Source organism: Amblyraja radiata, chromosome 2, assembly GCF_010909765.2.
Source record: "Amblyraja radiata isolate CabotCenter1 chromosome 2, sAmbRad1.1.pri, whole genome shotgun sequence".
Classification (NCBI taxonomy): Eukaryota; Metazoa; Chordata; class Chondrichthyes; order Rajiformes; family Rajidae; genus Amblyraja; species Amblyraja radiata.
Window position 1 is genome coordinate 25,908,219 of NC_045957.1, and position 24,641 is coordinate 25,932,859.

Here is a 24,641-nt window from a genome sequence, read left to right on the forward strand (position 1 = left end):
CACTGTAAAATTCCGCCGAGCATGGAGGGAGGGAGTGGATGCGAAAGTTGGATAACATAGTACTAGTGTGACTCGGTGATCGATGGTCAGTGTGGACACAGTGGGCCGAATGGCCTGTTTCCATGCTGTAACTCTAAACTCTATCAGATATTCCTACCTAATTAGCTCTTCATTTGCCTTGATTGATTGGTCTTGACCCCTTCAAAGATTTGCAAACACACACCCAACATTCATCTTTTCTAGCAAAGATTTCCCTTACCCCCTACTCCACCACCGCCCCCCCCTCCCCGCCCACCACCCCCATCCCTTCCACTCTCTACCTCACTCCCTCCTGCCCTTTACACACAAGCGGCAAGTAAAAATCTACACGCAATTTGGTTGGGATGGCCTGCAAAATGTCATTGAAGATATTGAATAATGATGTGTTGAATGTGTGAATGGGACATTTGTCTGCAGTTGGAGAAGAATCTACAAATAAACTAAACTGCCGGAGAATTAAATGGGATTAGTGTAAATTTAATGTTGGCATGGATTCATTGGGCCAAAGGGCCCATTTCTGTGCTGTATAACTCTATGACTATATAACTCTATGACCATGTAACTCTCACTCTATATTACTTTATGACTGCACGACTGATTGCATAACTCTTTAACTATATAACTATGACAATATAACAATATAACAATGACTTCATAATCTATGACTTTATAACTCTGACTATACAACCATGACTCTATATAACTGACTCCATATAGCTCTATGACTCTATACAATTATATAATTCTCTGACTGTATAACTATGACTCAATATAAATCCATGACTATATAATAATATTATTCTGTATAACTATGATCCTATATTACTCTCTCATTCTCAATAACTATGACTCAATATAACTCTTCTATATAAATATGATTCTATATAACTATGACTACTGTATATAATTCTGACTCGTTATAACTGATTCAACACTGATTCTCTATAACTACATCATTCTCTGACTGTATAACTATGACGATATAACTCTGATAATGTAATTCAATGACTCAATATAACTTCTGCTATATTTACATAATTCTATGACAATATAACTGATTCGGATATAACTACATAATTCTATGACTCAATATAACTCTATGACTATATAACTATGATTCTATATATCTCCATAACTATATAACTATGAAACTATGACTATATAATTCCGTGTCTCAATATAATTCAATGATTCTATATAACTGACTATAAAACTATAACTATATAGCCTTAATTTTATGTAACTATGACAATATAATTCTAGGTCTATGTAACTATGATTATATAATTCTATGACTTGAAGCAACTTTATGATTCTATATAACTCTATGATTATAAATTCTGGACTTTATAACTATGTTGATATAATTCTATGACTCGATATAACTCCATGATTCTAGTCAAGTCAAGTCACATTTATTTATATAGCACATTTAAAAAACAACTCTCATTGGCCAAAGTGCTTTACATTTGTTATAAGAATAGTATAAACAGACAAACTACATACATATATACACAAAAATGCTGGAAAAACTCAGCGGGTGCAGCAGCATCTATGGAGCGAAGGAAATAGGCCTATATACATATAGCCCTCGCTCGGTAGACGTCAGGAAAGGCTTGGGAGTATAGATAAGATTTAAGTCTTGACTTAAAGGAGTCGATGGAGGGGGCAGTTTTGATGGGATGGGGGATGCTGTTCCACAGTCTGGGAGCTGCAACCGCAAAGGCACGGTCGCCCCTGAGCTTATGCCTAGACTGCAGGATATTCAGCAGCCCCAAGTCGGCCGATCTGAGGGACCTGGAGGTGGAGTGGTGGGTGAGAAGACATTCAATGTAGGAGGGGGCAAGCCCATTGAGGACTTTGTAGACATGGAGGAGGGTCTTGAAATGTATACGGAACCGCACAGGGAGCCAGTGGAGAGAGGTCAGGATCGGGGCGATGTGGTCCCTTTTTTGGGTGCCCGTCAGGAGTCTCGCAGCGGCGTTTTGGACCAGTTGCAGGTGGGACAGGGAAGATTGGCTGATGCCAGTGTAAAGAGAGTTGCAGTAATCTAGGCGGGAGGAGATAAATGTGTGGATGATCTTTTCGAGGTCATCAAAGTGGAGGATTTGTGTTGGAGGAAGTGGAGGATTCTACATTACCTTTGTTTTTTTTGGATTTTCATTTCTAGCCAGGAAGTAGTTTGGTGTGCTTTTGGAAGAAAATAACATTGTTGAAGTAAACAAAATGTTTAATTTAAGGTAGAATAAAACTCCAAATGCTCCGCATGTCAGGCAGCAGCTGTGGACATAGATGGAGGTGTTTCAGGTGGACAGCTGATTGTAAGGAGAAGTAAAGGTTAGAGATGTGACATACTTTAAGCGAGTGAAGCAGAAGGGAGATGGGATGCCCGTGACAGGCGGTACAATGGTGCAGGTGGTAGAGCCGCTTCCTTGGGCAAGCTCCCACTTGCCAAAGACATTCGGCCAGCATAGACTCAGTGGGCTAAAGCGCCTGTTTCTATGCTCAATCTCCAAACTAAACTAAACTATACATCTTTGCCTCATGTAATATTATGAGAGGCATAGATAAGGTAGATAGTGACAATATTTTATTCCCCCCCATGGTAGGGATATCAAAAACCAAGAGGTCATGGGTTAAGGAAGATGTTTTAAAGGATAGTTGAGGGTAAATTTCTTACAGTGTTGTTGATACCTGGAACATGCTACGCGAGGAGGTGCTGGAATCAGATGCGATCACTACATTTAAGAGGCATTTGGCCAGACATTTAAATAGGCCAGGAATAGAAGGATACAGTCCTTGTGCAGGCAAATGGGATTAGCATAGATGTGAGCAGTAATGTGAACACAGACCTGATGGGATGGAGGGCCTGCATTTGTGCTGTATGATTGTATGATGACATTGTAATAGGGTTCAATCTAGACATTGGGTATAAGATCTCACAGTCTGAAAATCACAGAGTCATACAGGACAGAATCAGGACCTTCCTCCCAACTTGCCCATGCTGACCACAAGATGTGGCAAAGTGTCACAGCGGTAGAGTTGCTGCCTTACAGCGCCAGAGAACCGGGTTCCATCCTGACTACGGGATGCTGTCTGTATGGAGTCTGCACGTTCTCCCCGTGACCTGCTTGGGTTTTCTCCGGGAACTCCGGTTTCCTCCCACACTCCAAAGTCACACAGGTTTGTAGGCTAATTGGTTTGGTATAATTGTAAATTATCCCTAGTGTGTGTAGGATAGTGTTTGTGTGTGGGGATCACTGGTCGGCACAGACTGAGTGGGCCAAAGGGCCTGTTTCCACACTGTATCTCTAAACTAAACTAAACTAAAAATTAACGATGTCCCATCTACACTAGTCCCACCTGCCTGAATTTGACCCATATCTCTTTATACTGTTCCTATCCATGTGCCTGTCCAAATGTCTTTAAAATGCTGTTATATCACCTGCCTCAACTAACTCCTCTGGCAGCTCGTTCCATATGTGTAGGATATTCTGGTTTACACCAAATATAGACACTAAATGAATGAACTGCAGATGCTGGTTTACACCGAATATGGACATTAAATGCTGAAGTAACCCAGCGGGACAGGCAGCATCTGTGAAGAGAAGGAATGGGTGACGTTTTGGGTCGAGACCGAACCAACTGAAGAAGGGTCTCGACCTGAAATGTCACCCATTCCTTCTCTCCAGAGATGCTGCCTGACCCGCTGAGTTACTCCAGCATTTTGTGTCAAGCACGTTCCATATACCTGCACCCACTGTGTGGAAAAAGTTGCCCCTGAGGTCTGTATTAAATCTTTCCCCTCTTTCTTTAAACCCATGTCCTCTGGTTCTTTATTCCCCTGCTCTTGGTAGAAGACTGTGCTTTCACTCCATCTATTCATTAAAGAAGAATGGAGAATGAAGAATAAGAATGGAGTCTTGAAGAGTGAAGAATAATGGAGAATGCGAGTTGTTCATTCACTTACGAGGTTTGAATGTCCTTGTCCATCCATTGCCATCATTACAAGGACCTGCAAGGATACCTTATGAAATATCACTTCAATTTATCCATCCCTTCACAGCTTTCCAAATTGCCCTCAGAACAAATGCTGGAAACACTCAGCAGGTCAGGCAGCATCAGCGGGGAGAAGAGCAAGAATTAATAATTCACGTTGAAGACCTTTGAGGATGGGGTGGCACAACCTGTAGAGCCTCTGTCTCACAGCACCTAGACCTGTGTTCCATTGTGACCTCGGGTACTGTCATTGTGGAGTTTGCACGTTCTCCCTGTGACCGTTGGATTTCCTCCGGCTGCTCTGTTTTCCTCCTACATCCCAAAGACATGCAGGTTTGGAGATTAATCGACCTCTGTAAATTTCCCCTCGTGTGTAGGGAGTGGATGTGAAAGTGGGATTACATAGAACTAGTGTGAACGGATGATCGATGGCCAGTGTTAGAACCGGTGGGCCGAAGGGCCTGTTTTCATGATGTATCATTCAATTCAACTCCACTTCACTCCACTCCACTCCTTTGACCTAAAGTATTATCACTTTCTCTTTCCAAGATGCTGAGTTTTCCCCAGCATGGAGACAGGCCCTTTGGCCCAACAGGTCCACACTGGCCATCGATCATCCGCTCACACTGGTTCTATGTAATCCCACTTTCACATCCACTCCCTACACACTAGGGGAACAAACGTTGACAAACACTCCCCATCTACACTAGTCCCACCAGTCTGTGTTTAGCCCATATCCCTCTAAACCTACTCTAACCATGTACCTGTCTAAATGCGTTGGTGCAGAAATTCTGGACAGCTCACACGATTAATTCAATAACCGCTGTGGCAGGCTGTAATATAAAACATTCATCAATAAGTGAGGAGCTGTTTGGGACATCGTTTATGGCAAAAGACTGCGAAATGTGGCCCTCTGATTTTGTGAAGTACCAAACGAATGGTGCGTTAGTCAGGGCCAATTTGGTAACAGCCAGCGTCGATCGATACCTGAGCTAATTAGCCTTGCACGTCTAATGTAATAATATTGATTAAAGTCTGACTTCACTCAGCAACCCGGCAAGGCCTAGATTGTAGCTGAGAGCCTTCCCGTAGTTAATGTCGAGGTTTCCTCTCTCTTTAGGGACCGGAGTGTTTTCTCCTCACCATTGTTACCTGTGCGGGCAGTGAATGCACTCAAAGTAATCTTAATAAACAACGGGCGCCCGACTGCCGTTGCCATGGCGACAGAAGCCACCTTCATCCTGGCAATGATTATGGGCTGTGTAATCTGTCGGTAATGCAGAAAGGGGAAAAAACAGATTCTTATCACATCCACCTCAGTTCGCACTTTCTGTGTTCAAAGTGTTTTGATTCACTGTATCCTAAAGGGCCTGTCCCACTTACGTGTCCTTGGTACGCAATTTACGCGACCTCGTGGTCGCGTTGAGTCGAGACGGTCCCGCGAAGGTCGGGCGCGATTACATGCGTACGCACAGCCGTCTGGGGCGCGTGACGTCATTTGAAGATGGACACAAAGCTGGAGTAACTCAGCGGGACCGGCAGCATCTCTGGAGAGAAGCAATGGGTGACGTTTCGTGTGGAGACCCTTCTTCAGTCTGAAAAGAAGGGTCTTGACCCGAAACGTCACCCATTCCTTCTCTCCAGAGATGCTGCCGGTCCCGCTGAGTTACTCCTGCATTTTGTGTCTATCTTCAATTTTCTTGGCCCCACTCTGGGAGTAGAAGTGGGGGCGGATCTGGATCCGCAACGGCCGTGAGCCCCAGGCCGAGTTTGGCGATCGTTTGCCTGCTTCTGCTGCTGTTGGAGGTGAGACGTTGCGTCGCGCCAGGGTCTTGGGCCTGTCCCACTTTGGCCGTCAGTTGATGCGCAAATATTTTGTTTGCTACAAAAATTTCGGAGCCCCGTGCGATGTCGCGCACAACTACATACCCCTCCCGTGCTTCTCAGTGGGACCGGCCCCGTGAGGCCATACAATGCCCGTGCGCCTCAACGCGACCACGAGGTTGCGTAGTTTGTGTGCCAAGGACACGTAAGTGGGACAGGCCCTTAATGGAGAAGTAGTTTCTGCACCGATATCTGTTTTAAGGAGTTAGGTGGGAAAGCATATTTCGAGCTCTGCCCTGATTTTACATGCGATTAGATTTAAGTCTAAAGTGCCGGAGTAACTCAGTCTTTTTTTATAAAGGAATAGTTTTGGTCCCCTAATTTGAGGAAGGACATTCTTGCTATTGAGGGAGTGCAGCGTAGGTTTACAAGGTTAATTCCCAGGATGGCGGGACTGTCATATGCTGAGAGAATGGAGCAGCTGGGCTTGTATACTCTGGAGTTTAGAAGGATGAGAGGGAATCTAATTGAAACATATAAGATTGTTAAGGGTTTGGACACGCTAGAGGCAGGAAACATGTTCCCGATGTTGGGGGAGTCCAGAACCTGGGGCCACAGTTTAAGAATAAGGAATAAGCCATTTAGAACTGAGACAAGGAAACATTTTTTCTCACAGAGAGTGGTGGGTCTGTGGAATTCTCTGCCTCAGAGGGCGGTGGAGGCAGGTTCTCTGGATGCTTTCAAGAGAGAGCTAGATAGGGATCTTAAAAATAGCGGAGTCAGAGTATATGGGGAGAAGGCAGGAACGGGGTACTGATTGGGGATGATCAGCCATGATCACATTGAATGGCGGTGTTGGCTCGAAGGGCCGAATGGCCTACTCCTGCACCTATTGTCTATTGTCTATTGTCTATCTGCAGTTCCTTGTGTCTCTAGATTTAAGAATCTCCCATCTCTTTGTGGACCGTGGTTGAAACTACATCGTATGTCATAGAGTCATACAGCTTGAAACAGGCCCTTCAGCTTAAATTGTCCATGCCGACCAACATGCCCCATCTACACTAGTCACACCTGCATGCATTTGGCCCTTATCTTTCTAAATCTATCCGATCCACTACACGTCTAAATGTTGTTTAAACATTGTGATAGTATTGGCTTCAACTCCTCTGGCAGCTCATTCCATATATCCACCACTGTTGAACCTTTCCCCATCACCCTAAACCTCTGTCCTCTGGTTTTGGGTTCCCCAACCCTGGGTTAAAGACTGTGAATTTACCCTATCTATTCCCCTCATGATCTTATACACCTCTATAAGATCACCTGTCAGCCTCCTGCGCTCCAAGGAACAAAGATCTCCTGCTCAACCTCTCCCTACAGCTCAGGCCCTTGAGTCCTGGCAACATCCTCGTCAATCTTCTGTGCACCCCTTCCAGCTAAACAACATCGTTCCTTAACAGGTTGATCAAAACTGAATACTCCAAGCGTGGCCTCACCAATGCTTTGTATAACTGTAATATAACCTCCCAACTTCTGTATTCAATACTCTGACTGATCAATGTGCCGAAAGCCTTCTTGACCACCCTATCTACCTGTGACGTCCCTTTCAAGAAACTGCGTACCTGCACTCCTAGATTCCTCTGCTCTACAACACTCCCTACCTATCACTATGTAGGTCCTGCCATGGTTTGACTTCCCCAAATGTTTTACGTAACACTTATCTGTATTAAACTCCATTAACGACTCCTCAGCCCATCTGCCCTAATGGATCAAGATCCTGCTGCAATTTCTGATAAGCATCTTTGGTATGTACAATGCCACCCACTTTCATGTTACCTGCAAACATGCTAATTATGTCTTGTACATTCCAGATCTATTTGCTCCGTTTGGGTCCTTTTTCTTTGCAAATGTCTGCTGATCTTGGCCACCTTAGCTCTCCTTACAACGACTTCCCGTAGCTTTTGGTAGAGAGAGTTCCAAACTTCTGCTGTGTGAAAATGTACACTTGCTCACTTTCTCCTTGAATTATCTGAGTCCAGGTCTTTAGACTTTATTTTAGAGATACAGCGTGGAAACAGACCCTTCGGCACACCAAGTCCCTGCCAACCAGCGATCACCCTGTACATTAACACTATCCTACACACTGGTGACAATTTACGATTTTACAGAAGCCAATTAACCTATGAACCTGTACGTCTTTGGAATGTGGGAGGAAACCGGAGCATCCGGAGAAAACCCACGCTGTCACAGTAAAGAACATGCAAACTCCGTACAGACAGCTCCCGCAGTCAGGATCGAACCCGGATCTCTGCCGCTGTAAGGCAGCCACTCTATCAAAGCACCATTGTGCCATCTATCCTTAAAGTCATTATCAATGGACTAGTCTCACCCAGCAGAAACAATGTTTTGAACATTGACGTCTTCTCCCATCAACGTGATTTAAATTCTGGACGCTAAATCGCTGTGGACACTGAGACAGTAGATATATCCAAAGGTGACAAGTTCTAGTGGAATCCAGGGTTATGGGGAATTGCTGGGAATTCCAATGTACAAACTGGGATTCCCTCCATTGACTCCATCTACACTTCATGCTGCCTCGGGAAAGCAGCCAACATAATCAAGGACCACTTAAACCCCTGGTCATTCCCTCTTCTCCCGGATCCCGTTGGACGGAAGGTACAAGAGCTTCAGGAACACAGCATGGTGGCGCAGCAGTAGAGTTGCCGCCTCACAGCTCCAGAGAACCGGGTTCGATCCTGATTACAGGTGCTGTCTGTAAGGAGTTTGTATGTTCTCGCCAAGACCCCCGTGGCTTTTCTCAGGGATCTCCGGTTTCCTCCCACACTCCAAAGATGTACAGGTTTGTAGGCCAATTGGCTTGGTAAAATTGTAAATTGTCCCGAGTGTGTGTAGGATAGTGTTAGTGTGTGGGAATTGCTGGTCGGCGTGGATTCGGTGGGCCAAAGTGCCTATTTCCGCGCTGTATCTAAACTAAACTTAACTAAACTGCTTCTTCTCCGCTGTTATCAAACTACTGAGCAGCCTTCCTATAAGCTCGGGTGTAGTCCTGATCTTCCACTCTACCTCATTGTGGACCTTGCACTTTAACTGCATTTTCTCTGTAACTGTAACACTAACATTATAACACTATATTCTGCACTCTGGTATTTTTCTCTTTGCAGTATCTGTCGTACTTGTGCATGGCAGTACGATTTCACTGGATAGCACGTAATACAACATTTTCCCTGTATCCCAGTACACATCATAATAAATAATACACCAATACCAAATCGCCAAGATCAAATTATCCATGAGATCATTAAATAACAGAGCAGGCTCGAGGGACCGAATGGCCTGCTCCTGCTGCCTTTCCTTGTGTTACCTCTTTGAAACCCAGACAACTACTGTTGAGGAAGCATCTGATAATTAAACTTACAGTCATATAGTACTAAATAGCCCTTCGGTCCATCAAGTCCATGCCAAACATCAACCACACATTTACACTAAACATACACTAACCCCATTGTATTCTCCCTGTATTTCCATTAACTCATGTTCATAAGTTATAGAAGCAGGATTAGGCCATTTGGCCCATCAATTCCACTTCACCATTCAATCCCTCTCAACCACATTCTCCTGCCTTCTCCCCATAACCCTTGACCACACTCTATCAGCAAGTTACAGTGACCAATTAATGTGCCAACATGCTGGTCTTTGGGATGTGGGAGAAAACCAGAGCACCCAGAGAAAGCCCACGCGGTCCCAGGGAGAACGTGTAAGCTCCACACAGGCATCACCCGAGGTTGAGATCGAACGCGGGTGTCTGGCGCTGTGAGGCAGCGGCTCTACCAGCTGCACCATTGTGCCACTCCCACACTAAATTCTGCCAGGGGTCAGCTCCTATCACAGCTGGGACCCGTGCCACGGGATCTCCAGAACATTGGCAGCAGCGAGGTTAAGCTGGGAGAGCTTAAGGTTGGAGGGCAGTGACCGAGGACCATGGGTCCAAGCCCAGGCTAGTGGGATCGGCCATATTAACCCCTGTCCACTTAACATGGGTACGATGGGCCGAATGGCCGGCTTCCATGCAATAAACTGTGATCCCGTGACGCCTGGAACACACTCCAATGTCATACTGCAAAAGGCCCTGCAGCTCGAGATGGGAAAAATAATCCGCTTTTAACAAAATCAGATTTAAATAAAAATAGAATGAAATATGGAAAAGCAGATTTTTGTAGACCAGTTTGCATTAGTCTGGGCAGGAGGCCAGGATTAAACCAAGATAGACCAACTGGAATCCGAAGCAATCAAATCTCACACATTTCTCTCTGTGACGGACGTTTGGCCCATCAATGGTTTGATGGTACTTTATTGTCACATGTACCTAGGTAATAGTGAAATGCCTTTTTTGCACACACATCAGTAAAAATCATACCACACACAAACCCAATCGCACTTTGATACAAACGTGTAAGAATAATATATTAATCTGAGGCAGTGCACAAGGCGCCACATTTCCGGTGCCATCTTGCATCCTTCAAGTTTCAAAGGTGTTAAAAATATATGTCGGCAGGATCCGCAGATGCTGGTTTACACCGAAGATATTGCTGGAGCAACTCAGCGGGTCAGGCAACATCTCTGGGGAAAAGCAAGAGGTGACATTTTGGGTCTGAAGAAGGGTTTTGACCCGAAACGCCACCTATTGATTTTCTCCAGGAATGCTGCCTGACCTGCTGAGTTACTCCAGGTCTTTGTGTCCATCTTCTTAAAAATATAGTCTTGACATGGCCTTAAAGGGCTGTTGCTCTTGTGTAGGCACTGGGTTGGAGTTGCAGGGGCCGGCCTGGCCAGATGGTGCTGTTGATGTCCATCGCTGCCCAGTGCCGTTGCAGGCCGCGTCTGATCCACGCACTCGGCCTATCGAGTCTATGCCGGCTCTTGGAGCACTGCCAACCCTCTTTATTCCCCACATTTCTTAGAGACTATTCTCACTTCTCCATACCCACCAACTCCCCACTCACCTACGCAGCAGTGGCAACCTACTGTGATCAATTAACCCACGAGCTGCATTTCTTTGGGGTGTGGTCGGCACAGTGGCGCACCTGGTAGAGCCATTGCCTCGTGGCGCCAGAGACCTGGGTACGATCCTGACCTCGGGTGCTGCTTGTGTGTGGAGTTTGTATGTTCTCCGTGTGTGACCGCGTGGGTTTCCTCCTGGTGTTCCGGTTTCCCTCCACATCCCAAGACATGCGGGTTTGTAGGTTAATTGGCCTCTGTCAATTGCCCTTGGTGTGCCGGGTTTGGGTGAGAAAGTAGGATAGATAGAATTAGTGTGAATGGGTGATTGAGGGTGGGCGTGGACTTGGTGGGCCAAAGTGCCTGTTTGCTTGCTATATCTCTTAACTACACTAAACCCAGTTACACTAAACCCATATTAATCCCATTTTTTAATTCTCCCCACATTTTCAACAACTCCCAGTAGATTCTACCAATCACCTTACATACATGGGGCAATTCACAGAGGCCAATTAACCTACAAACCCGCACCTCTTTGGGATGTGGGAGGTAACCGGAGCACCCGGAGGAAACCCATACGGTCACAAGGAGAACGTGCAAACTCCACCCGGGGTCAGGATCGAACCCGGGTCTCCGACTCTGTGAGGCTGCAGCTCTACCTGCTGCGCACTGTGCCGTCCCCTGGTGTCCTGGTGGCATGTGAACTATTTGGGTGGAGGAAGTGAGCAGAGCAATGGTAGGTCAAGCTGGGATGAAAGGTCGCTCCGTATATCTTTGACCTCAGCAGTAAACCTAACAGAGGCTTCAATACACCAGGACTATTTGGGAAATGTAAATCTCCTGATTCCACCAACAGGATTTCAGCAGACCTGCTGATGTGAATCTGCCTTGGGGAGATTTGCTTCCGTCTTCTCTGCACACTGTGTACCTGTGGAACTGGAGACCATGGCTATCCATGTACCTGTCTAAACGTTGTGGTAGCACCTACCTCATCCAGCAGCTCATTCCATACTCACCACCCTTTGTGTGAAAAAGTTACTCCTCAGGTTCCTATTAAATTTCCTCCCCTTCATCTCAAGTCTATGTCTTCTGGTTCTCGATTCCCCTACTCTGGGCAAGAGACTCTGAGCGCATACCTGATCTATTCCTCTCATGATCTTGTACACCTCTATAAGATCACCTCTCATCCTCCTGTGCTCCAAGGAATAGAGCCCCAGCCTGCTCAACCTCTCCCTATTGCTCAGGTCTTTGAGTCCTGGCAACATCCTCGTAAATCTTCTCTGCACCCTTTCCAGTTTGAGAAATCTCCCAGATCGTGATTGATAGAAACAGGCTCTTCGGCCCATCGAGTCCACGGCGACCAATGGTCACCCATTCACACTGGTTCTGTGTTATCCCACTTTTGCATCCACTCCCTACACACTAGGGGTGAATTAACCTACAAACCCGCACGTCTTTGGGATTTGGGAGGAAACCGGAACACCCACAGGAAACCAACAGTGGTCACAGGGAGAATGTACAAACTCCACACAGACAGCACCAGAGGTCAGGATCGAACCCGGGTCTCTGGCGCTGTGAGGCAGTGGCTCAACCAGCTGCGCCACCGTGCTCTTCTTTGGAACAAAGCCTCAGGATCTTTTGTGGCTAATCGGTAACATTACCAAACTGAAAATCTCCTCATACTCTACCAGAGAAGCAGCTAAGATAGAGAGTTACAACAGCATGGCGTCTGATTTAGATGGCCCTAAAACTCCACTAACACTAAGTTAGTGGACTGACTAACACTAAGAACGTGTTTGTCAGTCCTAAGTGGTTGAACCTTCTTTAAAAATAAATCATTCAAGCCCACCATTTATTGTACCATCCTTAATTGCCCTTGAGCTGAGGGGCAACACAGGGCGCAGTTGATAGAGCCGGTACCTCACAGCTCTGGGGACCCAGGTTCAATCCTGACCTCGGGTGTTGTCTGGGTGGAGTTTGCACCTTCACCCTGTCACCGCATTGGTTTCCTCCGGGTGCTCCGGGTGCTCCGGTTTCCTCCCACTCCCACAGATTTGTTGGCCATCGTAACTAATCTGTAATTTGCAGGTACAATCGGTAACAAAATATATACTTTTTGGAAGTTAATTGGCCTATATTTGTTGAGAGTGGATGAGAAAGTGAGTTAACATGGAATTAGTGTGAATGGTGTGGACTCGGTGGACTGAAGGGCCTGTTTCTGTGCTGTAACTCTAGACTAAACTACATGAGTAAGTTTGACTAAGGTACACTAAACCAGACGAGACTATGATAAACTGGACTAAGATAGACTGGACTAAGATAGACTGGACTAAGATAGACTGGACTAAGATAGACTGGACTACTATAGACTAGATTAAACTAAACTAGATTAGACTAAACTAGATTAGACTAGGCTGTTAGACTAGACTAATCTAAACTAAACTAGACTTATAGGCTAGACAGACTAAGATAGACAACTGAGGTGGACTAGACTAAGCTAAACAAGACTCGACGAGGCTAGACAAGGTTAAAATAGATGACTAAAATAGACACGACTTAGACTAGAGTAGGCTAGACTAAGGTAGACTAGACCAAGGTAGACTGGACTAGACTAAGGCTAAAATGGACTAAGCCAAAATAGACCAACCTAAGTTAAGGTCAACCGAACCAAAATGAAATGTAAATTCCTGGAGGAACTCCAGGTTGGTGATCCATGTACCAGTGATCGTTAATCAACATGGGCTTGATGGGCCGCAGGGCCTGTTTCCAAACAAAGCAAAAAAAAACCTCAGCAGATCTGGTGACATCTGTGCCAGCAAAAGGATGGACGACATTCTGGGTCAAAACCTTGCATCAGGTGTGATCTTCGCAGGCCTGGTGGGGCCAAGGGCTATTGCCGTGCTGCATGACCGCGACAGGTTAGGCTTTTAAAGTGACCTTACTGAGTGTGCATTTCTCCTTGGCCTCTTCCAGGAAGTGCCCCCCTGGCTTCATGTGTCTGAAGGCAGGGAAGAACCCTGACTATGACTACACCAGTTTTGATTCGTTTGGCTGGGCCTTCCTCTCCTTGTTCCGGCTAATGACTCAGGATTTCTGGGAAAACCTCTACCAGCAGGTCAGTGCCAGAGTGCATAAATCCAGCAGCAATTCCACGGCAACACAGCATCTCCGCACACTGAGCTCGGTTGGGTGGTTTACTTTTAGTCATGCCTTCGCCTGTGTTGTCTCCCAATCTGATCATATTTTGAGTAGGAAGGAACTGCTGATGCTGGCTTACACCGAAGATAGACACAAAATGTTGGAGTAACTCAGCAACTGGAGAGGAGGCATGGGTGACGTTTTGGGTCGAGACCATTCTTCAGTCTGATCATATCTTCTTCATCCAAGACGATGGGTCTAGCGTTCAAAGTGCCAGAAGAACTCAGCAGGTCAGGCGGCCATCTGCCCAAGGAAATGGACAGGAGGTGTCTCCTTTGTCGGGGACCCTTCTTCAGAATAATCCCGACCCGAAACGTCACCTGTCCATTTCCCTCCCCAGTGGCGCAGCTGACAGAGTCGCAGTCTTACATCGCTAGAGACCCGGGTCCCACCTTGACTACGGGTGCTGTCTGTACGGAGTTGGCACACTTGTCCTGTGACCATGCGGGTTGTCTCCGGGTGCTCCGGTTTCCTCCCACACTCCAGACACGCAGGTTTGTAGGTTAATTGGCTTCTGTAAATTGTCCCTAGTGTGTAGAATAGAACTAGTGCAAGGGGGATAGTTGGCCAGCACAGACTCGATGGGCAGAAGGGCCTGTTTCCAGACTATATCTCTAAACAAACCAAAGATGCTGCCCGACCAGTTAGAGTTCCTCCAGCACTTTGTGTTTTGCTCAAGATTGCTGCATCTGCAGTTGCTTGTGCCTCCAGCCCACCAGTGCAGTGAGGAGATGTGAGTTTAAGCATCAACTTGGTAAAGGCAAGGAATTTTGATATGACACATATGGTCCACCTACTGCGTTGCTATGCTGGTATCCCCCCACAAGCCACACACCATCCTGACTTAAATATTATGCATTATATATTTATCGCCACTGGCTCTACACTCCACTACCCTCCACTCCAAAGCACAACATGGAATGCAGCAGTTTAACATGTCGGCTAGTGATCACCCAGAATCAAACCCAGGTCTCTGGCACCGTGTAGCTTTCAATAAGTACATGGGGAGAATAAAAAGTATGGGATAAGCGACAAAGGGCGGGTTGATGGTCGGCATGGGCTGAAGAGCCTGTTTCCTTGCTGTATCTCTCTGTCACTCTATGATTGGTATAGTGGGGTGACACAGTGGTGGTAGATTTGTTGCCTTACAGCGCCAGAGATCCAAGTACGATCCTGACTACGGATGCTGTCTGTACAGACTTTGTACATTCTCCCTGTGACCATGTGTGTTTTGTCCGGGTGCTCCAGTTTCCTCCCACATTGCAAAGACGTGCGGGTTTGTAGGTTAATTGTCCTCTGTAAATTACCCCTAGTGTGTCGGATGGAACTAGTGTGAACGGATGGTCAGGGTGGGCCGAAATGCCGGTTTCCATGCTGTATTTCTAGTTAGTTTAGTTTATCGTTGTCACGTGTACAGAGCTACAGTGAAAAACTTTTTTGTTGCTTGCTATTCAATCAGCGAAAAGATTACATATGATTACAATTGAGCCGTCCATAGTGTACAGATACAGGATAAAGGGAATAAAATTTAGTGCAAGATAAAGTCCAGAAAAGGCAGATTAAAGTTAGTCAGAGTGTCTCCCTTTGGAGCTAGAGGGGAGGTTTGGACCGCTCTCTAGTTGGTTATACGCTGGTTCAGTTGCCTGACAACAGCTGGGAAGAAACTGTCCCTGAATCTAGAGATGTGCGTTTTCAGCCTTTTGTACTTCTTGCCTGTTGGGAGAGGGGAGAAGAGGGAGTGTCTGGGGTGAGATGGGGGTGAGACTCGTCCTTGACAGTGCAAGATAAAGTCCAGCAAAGTCTGATTAAAGATAGTCGATGGGTCTCCAATGAGTTAGATGGTAGGTCCGGACCGCTCTCCAGTTGGTGAGAGGATGGTTCAGTTGCTTGATAACACCTAGGAGAAAGTGTCCCTGAATCTGGAGGTGTGGGTTTTCACACTTGTTTACCTGTGGCCTGATGGGAGAAGAGGAAATTAAACTAAACTTTCAACCAGACAAGGTGACCAGGTGAGGTCAGAGGTCATTGGGTGCTGGAACGGGCTGGTAGGGATGAACGGCCTCTGCTATCCCTCCGACACTGTCTGCTTGTGACTTTTGCCCTCTTGTTCCTTGGCTGACAGACGCTGCGCTCGGCCGGGAAGACATACATGCTCTTCTTCGTGGTGGTCATCTTCCTGGGCTCCTTCTATCTCATCAACCTGATCCTGGCTGTGGTGGCCATGGCCTACGACGAGCAGAACCAGGCCACCATCGCCGAGAACGTGGCCAAGGAGAAAGAGTTCCAGCAGAACATGGAGCAGCTTCGGATACAGCACGTGCATGCGGAGCAGGTGAGGAATCCGTCATCTCCCGCCCTAGTCCTGAGCTCAAACATTCCCACTCACCCCAGAGTAACAAGGTCAAAGTTCATAAGTTCCATGAGCAGAATTAGGCCATTTGCCCCCTAAAGTCTATTCTGCCATTCAATCATGACTGATCTATCTTTTCCTCTCAACCCCATTCTCCTACATTCTCCCCATAACCCCTTACACCCGTACTGATCAAGAATCTATCAATCTCCTCCTTAAAAATATCCATCAACTTGGCCTCCTGTGGCAATAAATTCCACAGATTCACCACCATCTGACCAAAGAAATTCCTCCTCATCTCCGTTCTAAAGATATGTACTTTTATTCTGAGGCTGTGCTCTCTGGTCCTAGACTCATCAAAACTAGGACTCTGGTCCTGGATTCCTAAACTCAGAGCTGTAGATGTTGTGTACGTGGACTTCAGCAAAGCATTCAACAAGGTTCCTCATGGTAGGCTGCTCTGGAAGGTTAGATCGCATGGGATCCAAGGAGAGATAGCTGAATGGATAGAAAATTGGCTTCATGGAAGGAAGCAAGGTGATGGTGGAAGGTTGCTTCTCGGACTGGAGGCCTGTGACTAGTGGTGTGCTGTGTGCATCAGGGTTCGGTGCTGGGCCCGTTACTGTTTGTCATCTATATCAGTGATTTGGATGAGAACATAGACAGCAAGATTAGGAACTTTGCAGATGATACAAAAGCATGGTTTTGCAGATAGTGAAGATGATTGTGAAAAATTGCAGCAGGATTTGATCGATTGGCCAGGTGGGCTGAGGAATGGTTGATGGAATTTAATACAGAGAAATGTGAAGTGTTGCATTTTAGGACGTCTAACAAGGGCGGGACCTACACAATGAATGGTAGGGGTCTGGGAAGTGTTATGGAGAAGAGGGATCTAGGAGTGCAGGGCATGGTTTCTTGAAGGTGGAGTCACATGTAGATAAGGTTAGTCAGAGTATTGAGTATAGAAGTTGGGATGTTATATTACAGTTATATGTTATAAGACATTGGTGAGGCCACATTTAGAATATTCTATTCGGTTCTGGGCACCACGCTAGAAGAAATATGTCAAGCTGGAAATGGTACCGAGAAGATTTACGAGGATGTTGCCAGGGCTAGAGGGTCTGAGCTATAGGGAGAGGTTGAATAGGCTGGGACTCTATTCCTTGGAGCGCAGGAGAATGAGGAGTGATCTTATTGAGGTGTATAAAATCGTGAGAGGAATAGATCGAGTAGATGCGCAGGGTCTCTTGCCCAGAGTAGGTGAATCGAGGGCCAGAGGACATAGATTTAAGGTGAAGGGGAAAAGATTTAATAGGTATTTGAGGGATAACGTTTTCACACAAAGGGTGGTGGGTATATGGAACAAGCTGCCAGAAGATGTAGTTGAGACAGGGACTATCCCAACATTTAAGAAACAGTTAGACAGGTACATGGATAGGACAGATTTGGAGGGACATGGACCAAATCCGGGCAGGTGGGACTAGTGTAATTGGGACATGTTGGCCGATGTGGACAAGTTGGGCTGAAGGGCCTGTTTCCACACTGTATCACGCTAAATTAAACTAAACTAAATGTTTCCACTAGTGGGAGAGTCTTGGACCATAGGCCACCGCTGTAGAATATGGATGTACCTTTAGAAAGGAGATGAGGATTTCTTTAGCCAGAGGGTGATAAATCTGTGGAATTCATTGCCACAGACAGCTGTGGAGGCCATGTCATTGGATATTTTTGAAGTGGGGATTGACAGATTCTTGATTAGTAAGGGTAGGGTTATCTGGAGAAGACAGGAAAATGGAGTTGAGAGGGAAAAATAGATCAGCCATGATCGAATGGTGGAATGGATTTGATGGGCCAAATGGCCTAATTCTGCTCTATGATCTTAATTGTCACGTATACCAACAACAGGACAATGAAATTCCTACTTGGAGCAACATAGTAAGTCAGTAAACGCAAAAATCATAGATAACATATAATAATCAAAAATTCAGTAAATTAATAACTCCAATACAGGTGCAAAAAAAAGCCCTAGTGATATAGATATAGATAGGTTAATGTTGTGTAATGTTCAAAATGTTCAAATGGTTGTGGTGAAGATGCTGTTCCTGAACCTGGAGGTCATGGTTTTCAGACTCCTAAACCTAAACTCCGGATGGTTGGAGTGAAATGAGAGCGTGGCCAAGGTGGTGTGGGTTTTTAATGATGCTGGCTGCCTTTTTGAGGCAGTACCTCCGATAGACGTTTTCGATGGTGGGGAGATCAGTACCCGCGATGGACCGGGGCAGTGTTCACTTTTTGTAACCTCCTTCAATCATGGGCGTTCGAGTTGCCGAACCGGGCCATGACGCGACCAATCAAGAAGCTCTCTACTGTACACCTGCGGATGTTCAAGAGAGTATTCGTCAACATACCAAATCTCCTTAATCTTCTAAGGAATTAGAGGAGTTGGTGGGCTTTCATCATGATTACATCAGTGTGCTGGGGGCAGGGACAGATTTTCAGAGACACCATTCAAAGGGATAAATATTGCCAAGTGAAATCAAAGTACATCCAAAGATGCTTTTTAAGTACACCAAGGAGCACAAAAATAGCAAAGGAAAGAGTAAGACTTGGTTGTCACTATGGAGGTAATAATTTAATACTGGTCTATGAGATAATACTGCACACAGTATCAGGTCTGGGTCAGGCAGTTGAGTTACTCCAGCACTTTGTGTCTTCAGATAAATCACTTCCATAAAAGCATGTTCCATTTACTGATGTGTGCAGGTATTATATCATGGACCAGTGTGGTCGAGACCCTTCTCATATTTGGAGACTGAGTTACTCCAGCATTTTATGCCTTTCCTTGGTAACCCAGCATCTGCAGTTCCTTGCTTCTACTAACCTATGTGAAAACGTTCCACAGGAATTGACCAGACTGGGACACGAGACCCTATCGCGAACCTCTTCTGAGAGATCACACCTAAGTGCCAAAAGCAACAACGAGAGAAGCTTTAAGAGCAGGAATGGGAAAGAACTGGGAATATCGGAAACAGAGAAGGGACCGAGGTCAGCATCAGAGGAGGGTCTACCCCGCAAGGTAACTATTGTTATTGTGAGCTGCATCGTCCCACTCATCTCTTGTTTAAGGAGGGAGGTAGAGAGAATCCAAAGAATGATAGGCCAGCTCTACACTACTGTGCTGACCTAACACCATGGGAATTACAGGACCATCACCGATTTTCCAGCACCCTTTGTTTCAGAGCCTTTCTGGATTATCCGTTTTGCCAGAGCAACAGAGGTCACAACTGAGAGGAGTCCAACGGTACTGGAATTGTCGCCCAGGCCGCTGAGGAGCCGAGGTACCGGCCCACAGATTCGGCCTTGGAAGGAGGCTCTGGGAATGGATCTGTCGGCTCCCGCTGGGCCGGTTCCAGAGCCCCAGCAGCAGGGGGCAAATTCAACCCGACCATCAGCCACGGAAGTCCCGATATGGTTGAGATTCGCCGCCTCATAGGCGTTACATTTCCGGGGAGAGCTTCCATGGGGGGATTTCAAATACGCTCTTGTGGTTTTGTATGGATTAAAGGAATGCCGGATCACCAGTTTCCTGAAAATCGGTGGTGAAGCTGTACGAGTAATAACAAGACCCTCAACAGCATTGTTGTACAGAGGGATGATGGGATCCAAGTCCATAACTTCCTGAAAGTGGCAACACCAGTAGATTGAGTGGTAAAGATGGCGTACTGTGTAGTATGCTTGCCTTCATTGGTCGGGGTTTTGTGTGTTGCGTTTCCTTGGAACGCCGGAGGTTGAGAGAAGACTGACAGAAGGATATAAAATTATGAGAGGCATAGATAGGGTAGACAGTCAGAACCTTTTTCCCAGGATGGAAATAATAAATACTGGAGGGCAGAGCTTCAAGGTGAAGGGCAGGAAAACCATGTACGTCTTTGGAGTGTGGGAGGAAACCGGGTCCCTGGCTCTGTAAATCAGCAACTCTACCGCTGCGCCACTGTGGCGCCCTATGTTGACTTATCATAGTTACTACTCTCACTACCCCTAGCACTCCTATCCATGGGGCATGTATATCCTCATTGACCTATAAAGACACCATTCAGCCCATTGAGCTTTGCACAGTTTTCAGAACATAGAAACATAGAAACATAGAAATTAGGTGCAGGAGTAGGCCATTCGGCCCTTCGAGCCTGCACCGCCATTCAATATGATCATGGCTGATCATCCAACTCAGTATCCCGTACCTGCCTTCTCTCCATACCCTCTGATCCCCTTAGCCACAAGGGCCACATCTAACTCCCTCTTAAATATAGCCAATGAACGTAGCCACAGAACATTCAATCTGTGCTGCTCCTCTACTGAATTCCCAGGAAACTATCCTCTCTGACATGACATCTCTCTCTCCCCTTCCCCCCCCCCAAACTCTACCCCCCATCTACACTAAGGAGAATTTACAAATAACAAAGGACATTTATTGTCACGTACACCAATTGGTGCAGTGAAATTTGTGTTACCGTACAGCACACAGATAAGATAAACATAACACTATAGCATTTAACATAAAACATAAAACCATAAAAACATCCCCCACAGCAGAATCAACGTTTCCCACTGTGAGGGAAGGCAACAAAGTTCAGTCCTCTTCCTCTTGTTCACCCGTGGTCGGGGCCTATTGAGCCCTCCGCAGTCGCCACTACGGTGGCCCGATGTTTCAGGCCCTCTCGCCGGGATGATGGAACTCCGGCGTCGGAAGAACACTCTCAGCGGCTTGGAGTTCCCAATTCACCAATTAATCTGTAAACTACCCTAACACATGCTAACTTGCGCTGCCTCAGCAAGGCCACCAGCATAATCAAGGACCAGTCTCACCCTGGTCACTCCCTCTTCTCCCCTCTCCCATCAGGCAAGAGGTACAGAAGTAAAGGCACACCTCCAGATTCAGGGCCAGTTTCATCCCAGCTGTTATCAGGCAACTGAACCATCCTATCAGCATATAGGGAGCGGTCCTAACCTCCGGTCTACCTCATTGGAGACCTTTGAATTATCTTTAATCAGACTTTACTGGACTTTATCTTGCGCTAAGCTAGATAAAGTCTACAATCTGGACAGCTTGATTGTAATTAGTCTTTTTGCTGACTGGGAATGCAACAAAAAACTTTTTCGCTGTCCTTCGAAACACGTGACAATAATAAACTAAACTAAATTAAACCAAAACTAAATCAAAACTTAACTAAAACTAAACTTAGGATGGCACAGTGAGTGGTGCAGTGGCAAAGTTGCTGCTTTACATCGCCAGAGACCTGGATTCGAGGCTGACTACGGGTGCTCTCTGTACGGAGTTTGCACGTTCTCCCTGTGATCGCGTGGGTTTTCCCCGGGCGCTCTAGTTTCCTTCCTCATTCCAAAGATATGCAGGTGTGGAGGTTAATTGGCTTCCGTAAAATTGTAAATTGTCCCTAGGGTGTAGGGTAGTGCTAGTGTACGGGGTGATCGCTGATCTGTGTGGACTCGGTGGGCCACAGTGTATTTCTAAAGTCTATAACTAAACTAAAACACAACTAAAACTAAAGCTAAGCTGATCCTCCCTTGACAATGGAACACTACAGACCAACTCTTGCACTCCCATGGCCCAGTATTCTTTTCTAGCTGTGTTTTTGCACTGGTGCCCTGCTTGTTTTGCATGCCCTTCCCTGAGCATTGTTGCTTATTTGAACCACCTCCGTCCTCTACTCTCTCTCTGTCTGCAGCCTCTGCTGGCGCCCATCCTCACCAACCACTACCCCCTGCGGAGGGGCAGCATCTTCCGCTTCCGGACGCACTCGGTGGACGCCGCGGTGGAGAACACGTTCTCGGACGACGAGGGCAGCGTCTTCGACGAGAGCGAGAGCGTCAGGAGCTCGCTGTGCCTGCCCCAGCTCAACCGCACCAACAGTAACCAGAGCCATGGCAGCCAGCGGTCCATGGCTGGTGGCCGCCGCAAGCTGCACAGCGCCGTGGACCAGAACGGCGTGGTGTCGGTGATGGGAGGATCACCCAGCTCACCGCAGAGTACCCTGCGCCTTCCTCAGGTCACTGTCGACAAGCCATTCAACGACGACAATGTAAGTACGATTTGGCTTACGTTTAGTTTAAGTTTGGCTTGGGTTAGTTTGGTTTGGTTTAGTTTGGTTTGGTTTAGTTTAGTTTAGTTTAACTTAGTTTGATTTGGTTCAGTTTAGCCTTGTGTAGTTTAATTTAGTGCATAGAGCTGTTACCTAACAGGACCAGAAACCCGCTTCACTCCCGACCTCGGGTGCTGTCTGTACGGAGTTTGCACGTTCTCCCTGTGACCGCGTAGGCTTCCTCCGGCTGCTCAGGTTTCCTCCCACATCCCAAAGACGAGTGGGTTTGTAGTTTAATAGTAAGATTAAATGAGAACTTATCAGTTTGAAGTTTGATCTGTATTTTATGAGGAGTTACGATGAGGGATTACGTGAAGAACCCCGCCACGACGCATGCGTGTCATTCTTCAAAGCAGCGGTGTGAAATCACAGATAACTGTAATGACTAAACATAGTAAGATTAGAGAAAAGATACCAGTTGAGTATATGATCAAGGGTGGGAGCGGAGGGCACGTAATCCCTCATCGTAACTCCTCATAAAATACAGATCAAACTTCAAACTGGTAAGTTCTCGTTTAATCTTACTATTTTACTTCGGAGTCACGTGAGTGACTACGTGAAGATTTTAAAGCTCTGTGATTTCATGCCGTGGAAACGAGTCCATGCATCACGTCTGCCTTGATGACTGTAGGAGGAATTATGTTAACATAATTTGGACATGAATTCGACATTGAAATCATAAAATTTATTAACACAAATTTATAACCCCTTTTTATGGGTTTAAATTAATTTACAGAACTTAAAATTGTTTCTGCAAACGTTCCAGGTTTCATTACTGGTTTATTGTAAAATAATTGGAATGTTTTTTCCCCCCAGACCATCCTGCTGCCTTGAGAATTTGGTCCATTGGGACATCCAACTGTATCGCTGCCGATGTAGCTGCAGCCCTGGTGGAATGAGATTTAAAATATTAGTATCCACCCCAGCCTGTGTTAGCACCTGTTTCAGCCATCTTGAGATGGTCTGGACCGTCACTCTTTTGTGTGGTTGCTAGTGGCTGACCAAAAAGTGCCTTCTCATTGCCTCTTAGGATTTTCATTTTCTCCATGTATAACGACAGATGTCTTATTATACACAGACGGTCATCTGTTGGGTATGACCTAAATTGTATATTGAGGCCTGCTGATCCCTGTCTGTTCTGCTTACTAACTCATAGATATGAAGCGTAATATTTTCTGTTGAGGTAGTCATGTTGTCCAGTCTTAGTTTATGCAGTGACTGTACCCTTTGTGCCGTGACCAATGCCATTAGCATGACTGTTTTTAATGTCAGTCTGTGTAGGGACAGAGCTGTTGCTGGAGACCAATTCCTGAGCATCTTCAGGATAATAATTACATCCCATATTTGGGAGTACCTGGTTCTTGGGGGATTAGTATTAAAAATTCCCCTCATAAGTTTTGTTACCAGTGGGTGAGTCCCAACAGAGTAACGCTCTGTCCCCTGCCATAGGTAAGTCGATAGGGCACTTCTGGCACAGTTGATGGCACTGTAACTGAGCCCCTCATCATAGTGGAGGCCTGCCAGATATTCCAGAACAGACGGGATGTTCATGTCTCTGTAGGTGATGTTGTTTTTTGTGGCAGTGCATCGCCCACTTCCTGATATAGACCAGATACTGTTTTTTGGTTGACTGTCTTTGGGCCGCCGAGATCATGTTCACTGTTCGGTCCGTCAGTCCCAGTTGTAGTAGAGGTGTTTTTATAACTCTACAAATTAATAAGTTCAAATGTTTATGGCATGGGTGGCTATCCCTTGTTACGGGATGTAGCAATAAATCTGGTCTATGTGGGATGGTGATACATGGTTCTAATACCATGTTTAATACCACTGGGAACCATGGTGAGTAGGCCAATCGGGTGCTACCAATACCAGACGCAGAGTCTTGTTGTATTTTCCTTAATACCCTACTGATGAAGCAGAAAGGAGGGAATGCGTAAATAAACAATCCCTCCCCCCCCCCCCCCCCCCCCCCCCCCCAATGCAGCGAAAATGCATCTGTCGCCACTGCCCCAGGGTCTGGTTCCCATGAAACATAATTTGATAACTGGTGGTTAAGTCTGGAT

At 46.2% G+C, this 24,641-nt stretch overlaps 1 protein-coding gene across 4 annotated transcripts in view; it reads left to right on the forward strand.

The window, feature by feature from the left end:
* Window positions 1-24,641, forward strand: part of LOC116987597 (sodium channel protein type 4 subunit alpha-like) — a 368,780-nt gene that overhangs the window by 193,292 nt on the left and 150,847 nt on the right. For all 4 annotated transcript variants that reach the window (XM_033043769.1, XM_033043777.1, XM_033043758.1 and 1 more), the window contains 4 exons: window positions 13,849-13,990; window positions 16,196-16,405; window positions 19,326-19,499; window positions 22,165-22,518. In XM_033043769.1, coding sequence (XP_032899660.1) covers window positions 13,849-13,990; window positions 16,196-16,405; window positions 19,326-19,499; window positions 22,165-22,518 — 880 coding nt within the window. The remainder of the gene's footprint in view (window positions 1-13,848; window positions 13,991-16,195; window positions 16,406-19,325; window positions 19,500-22,164; window positions 22,519-24,641) is intronic.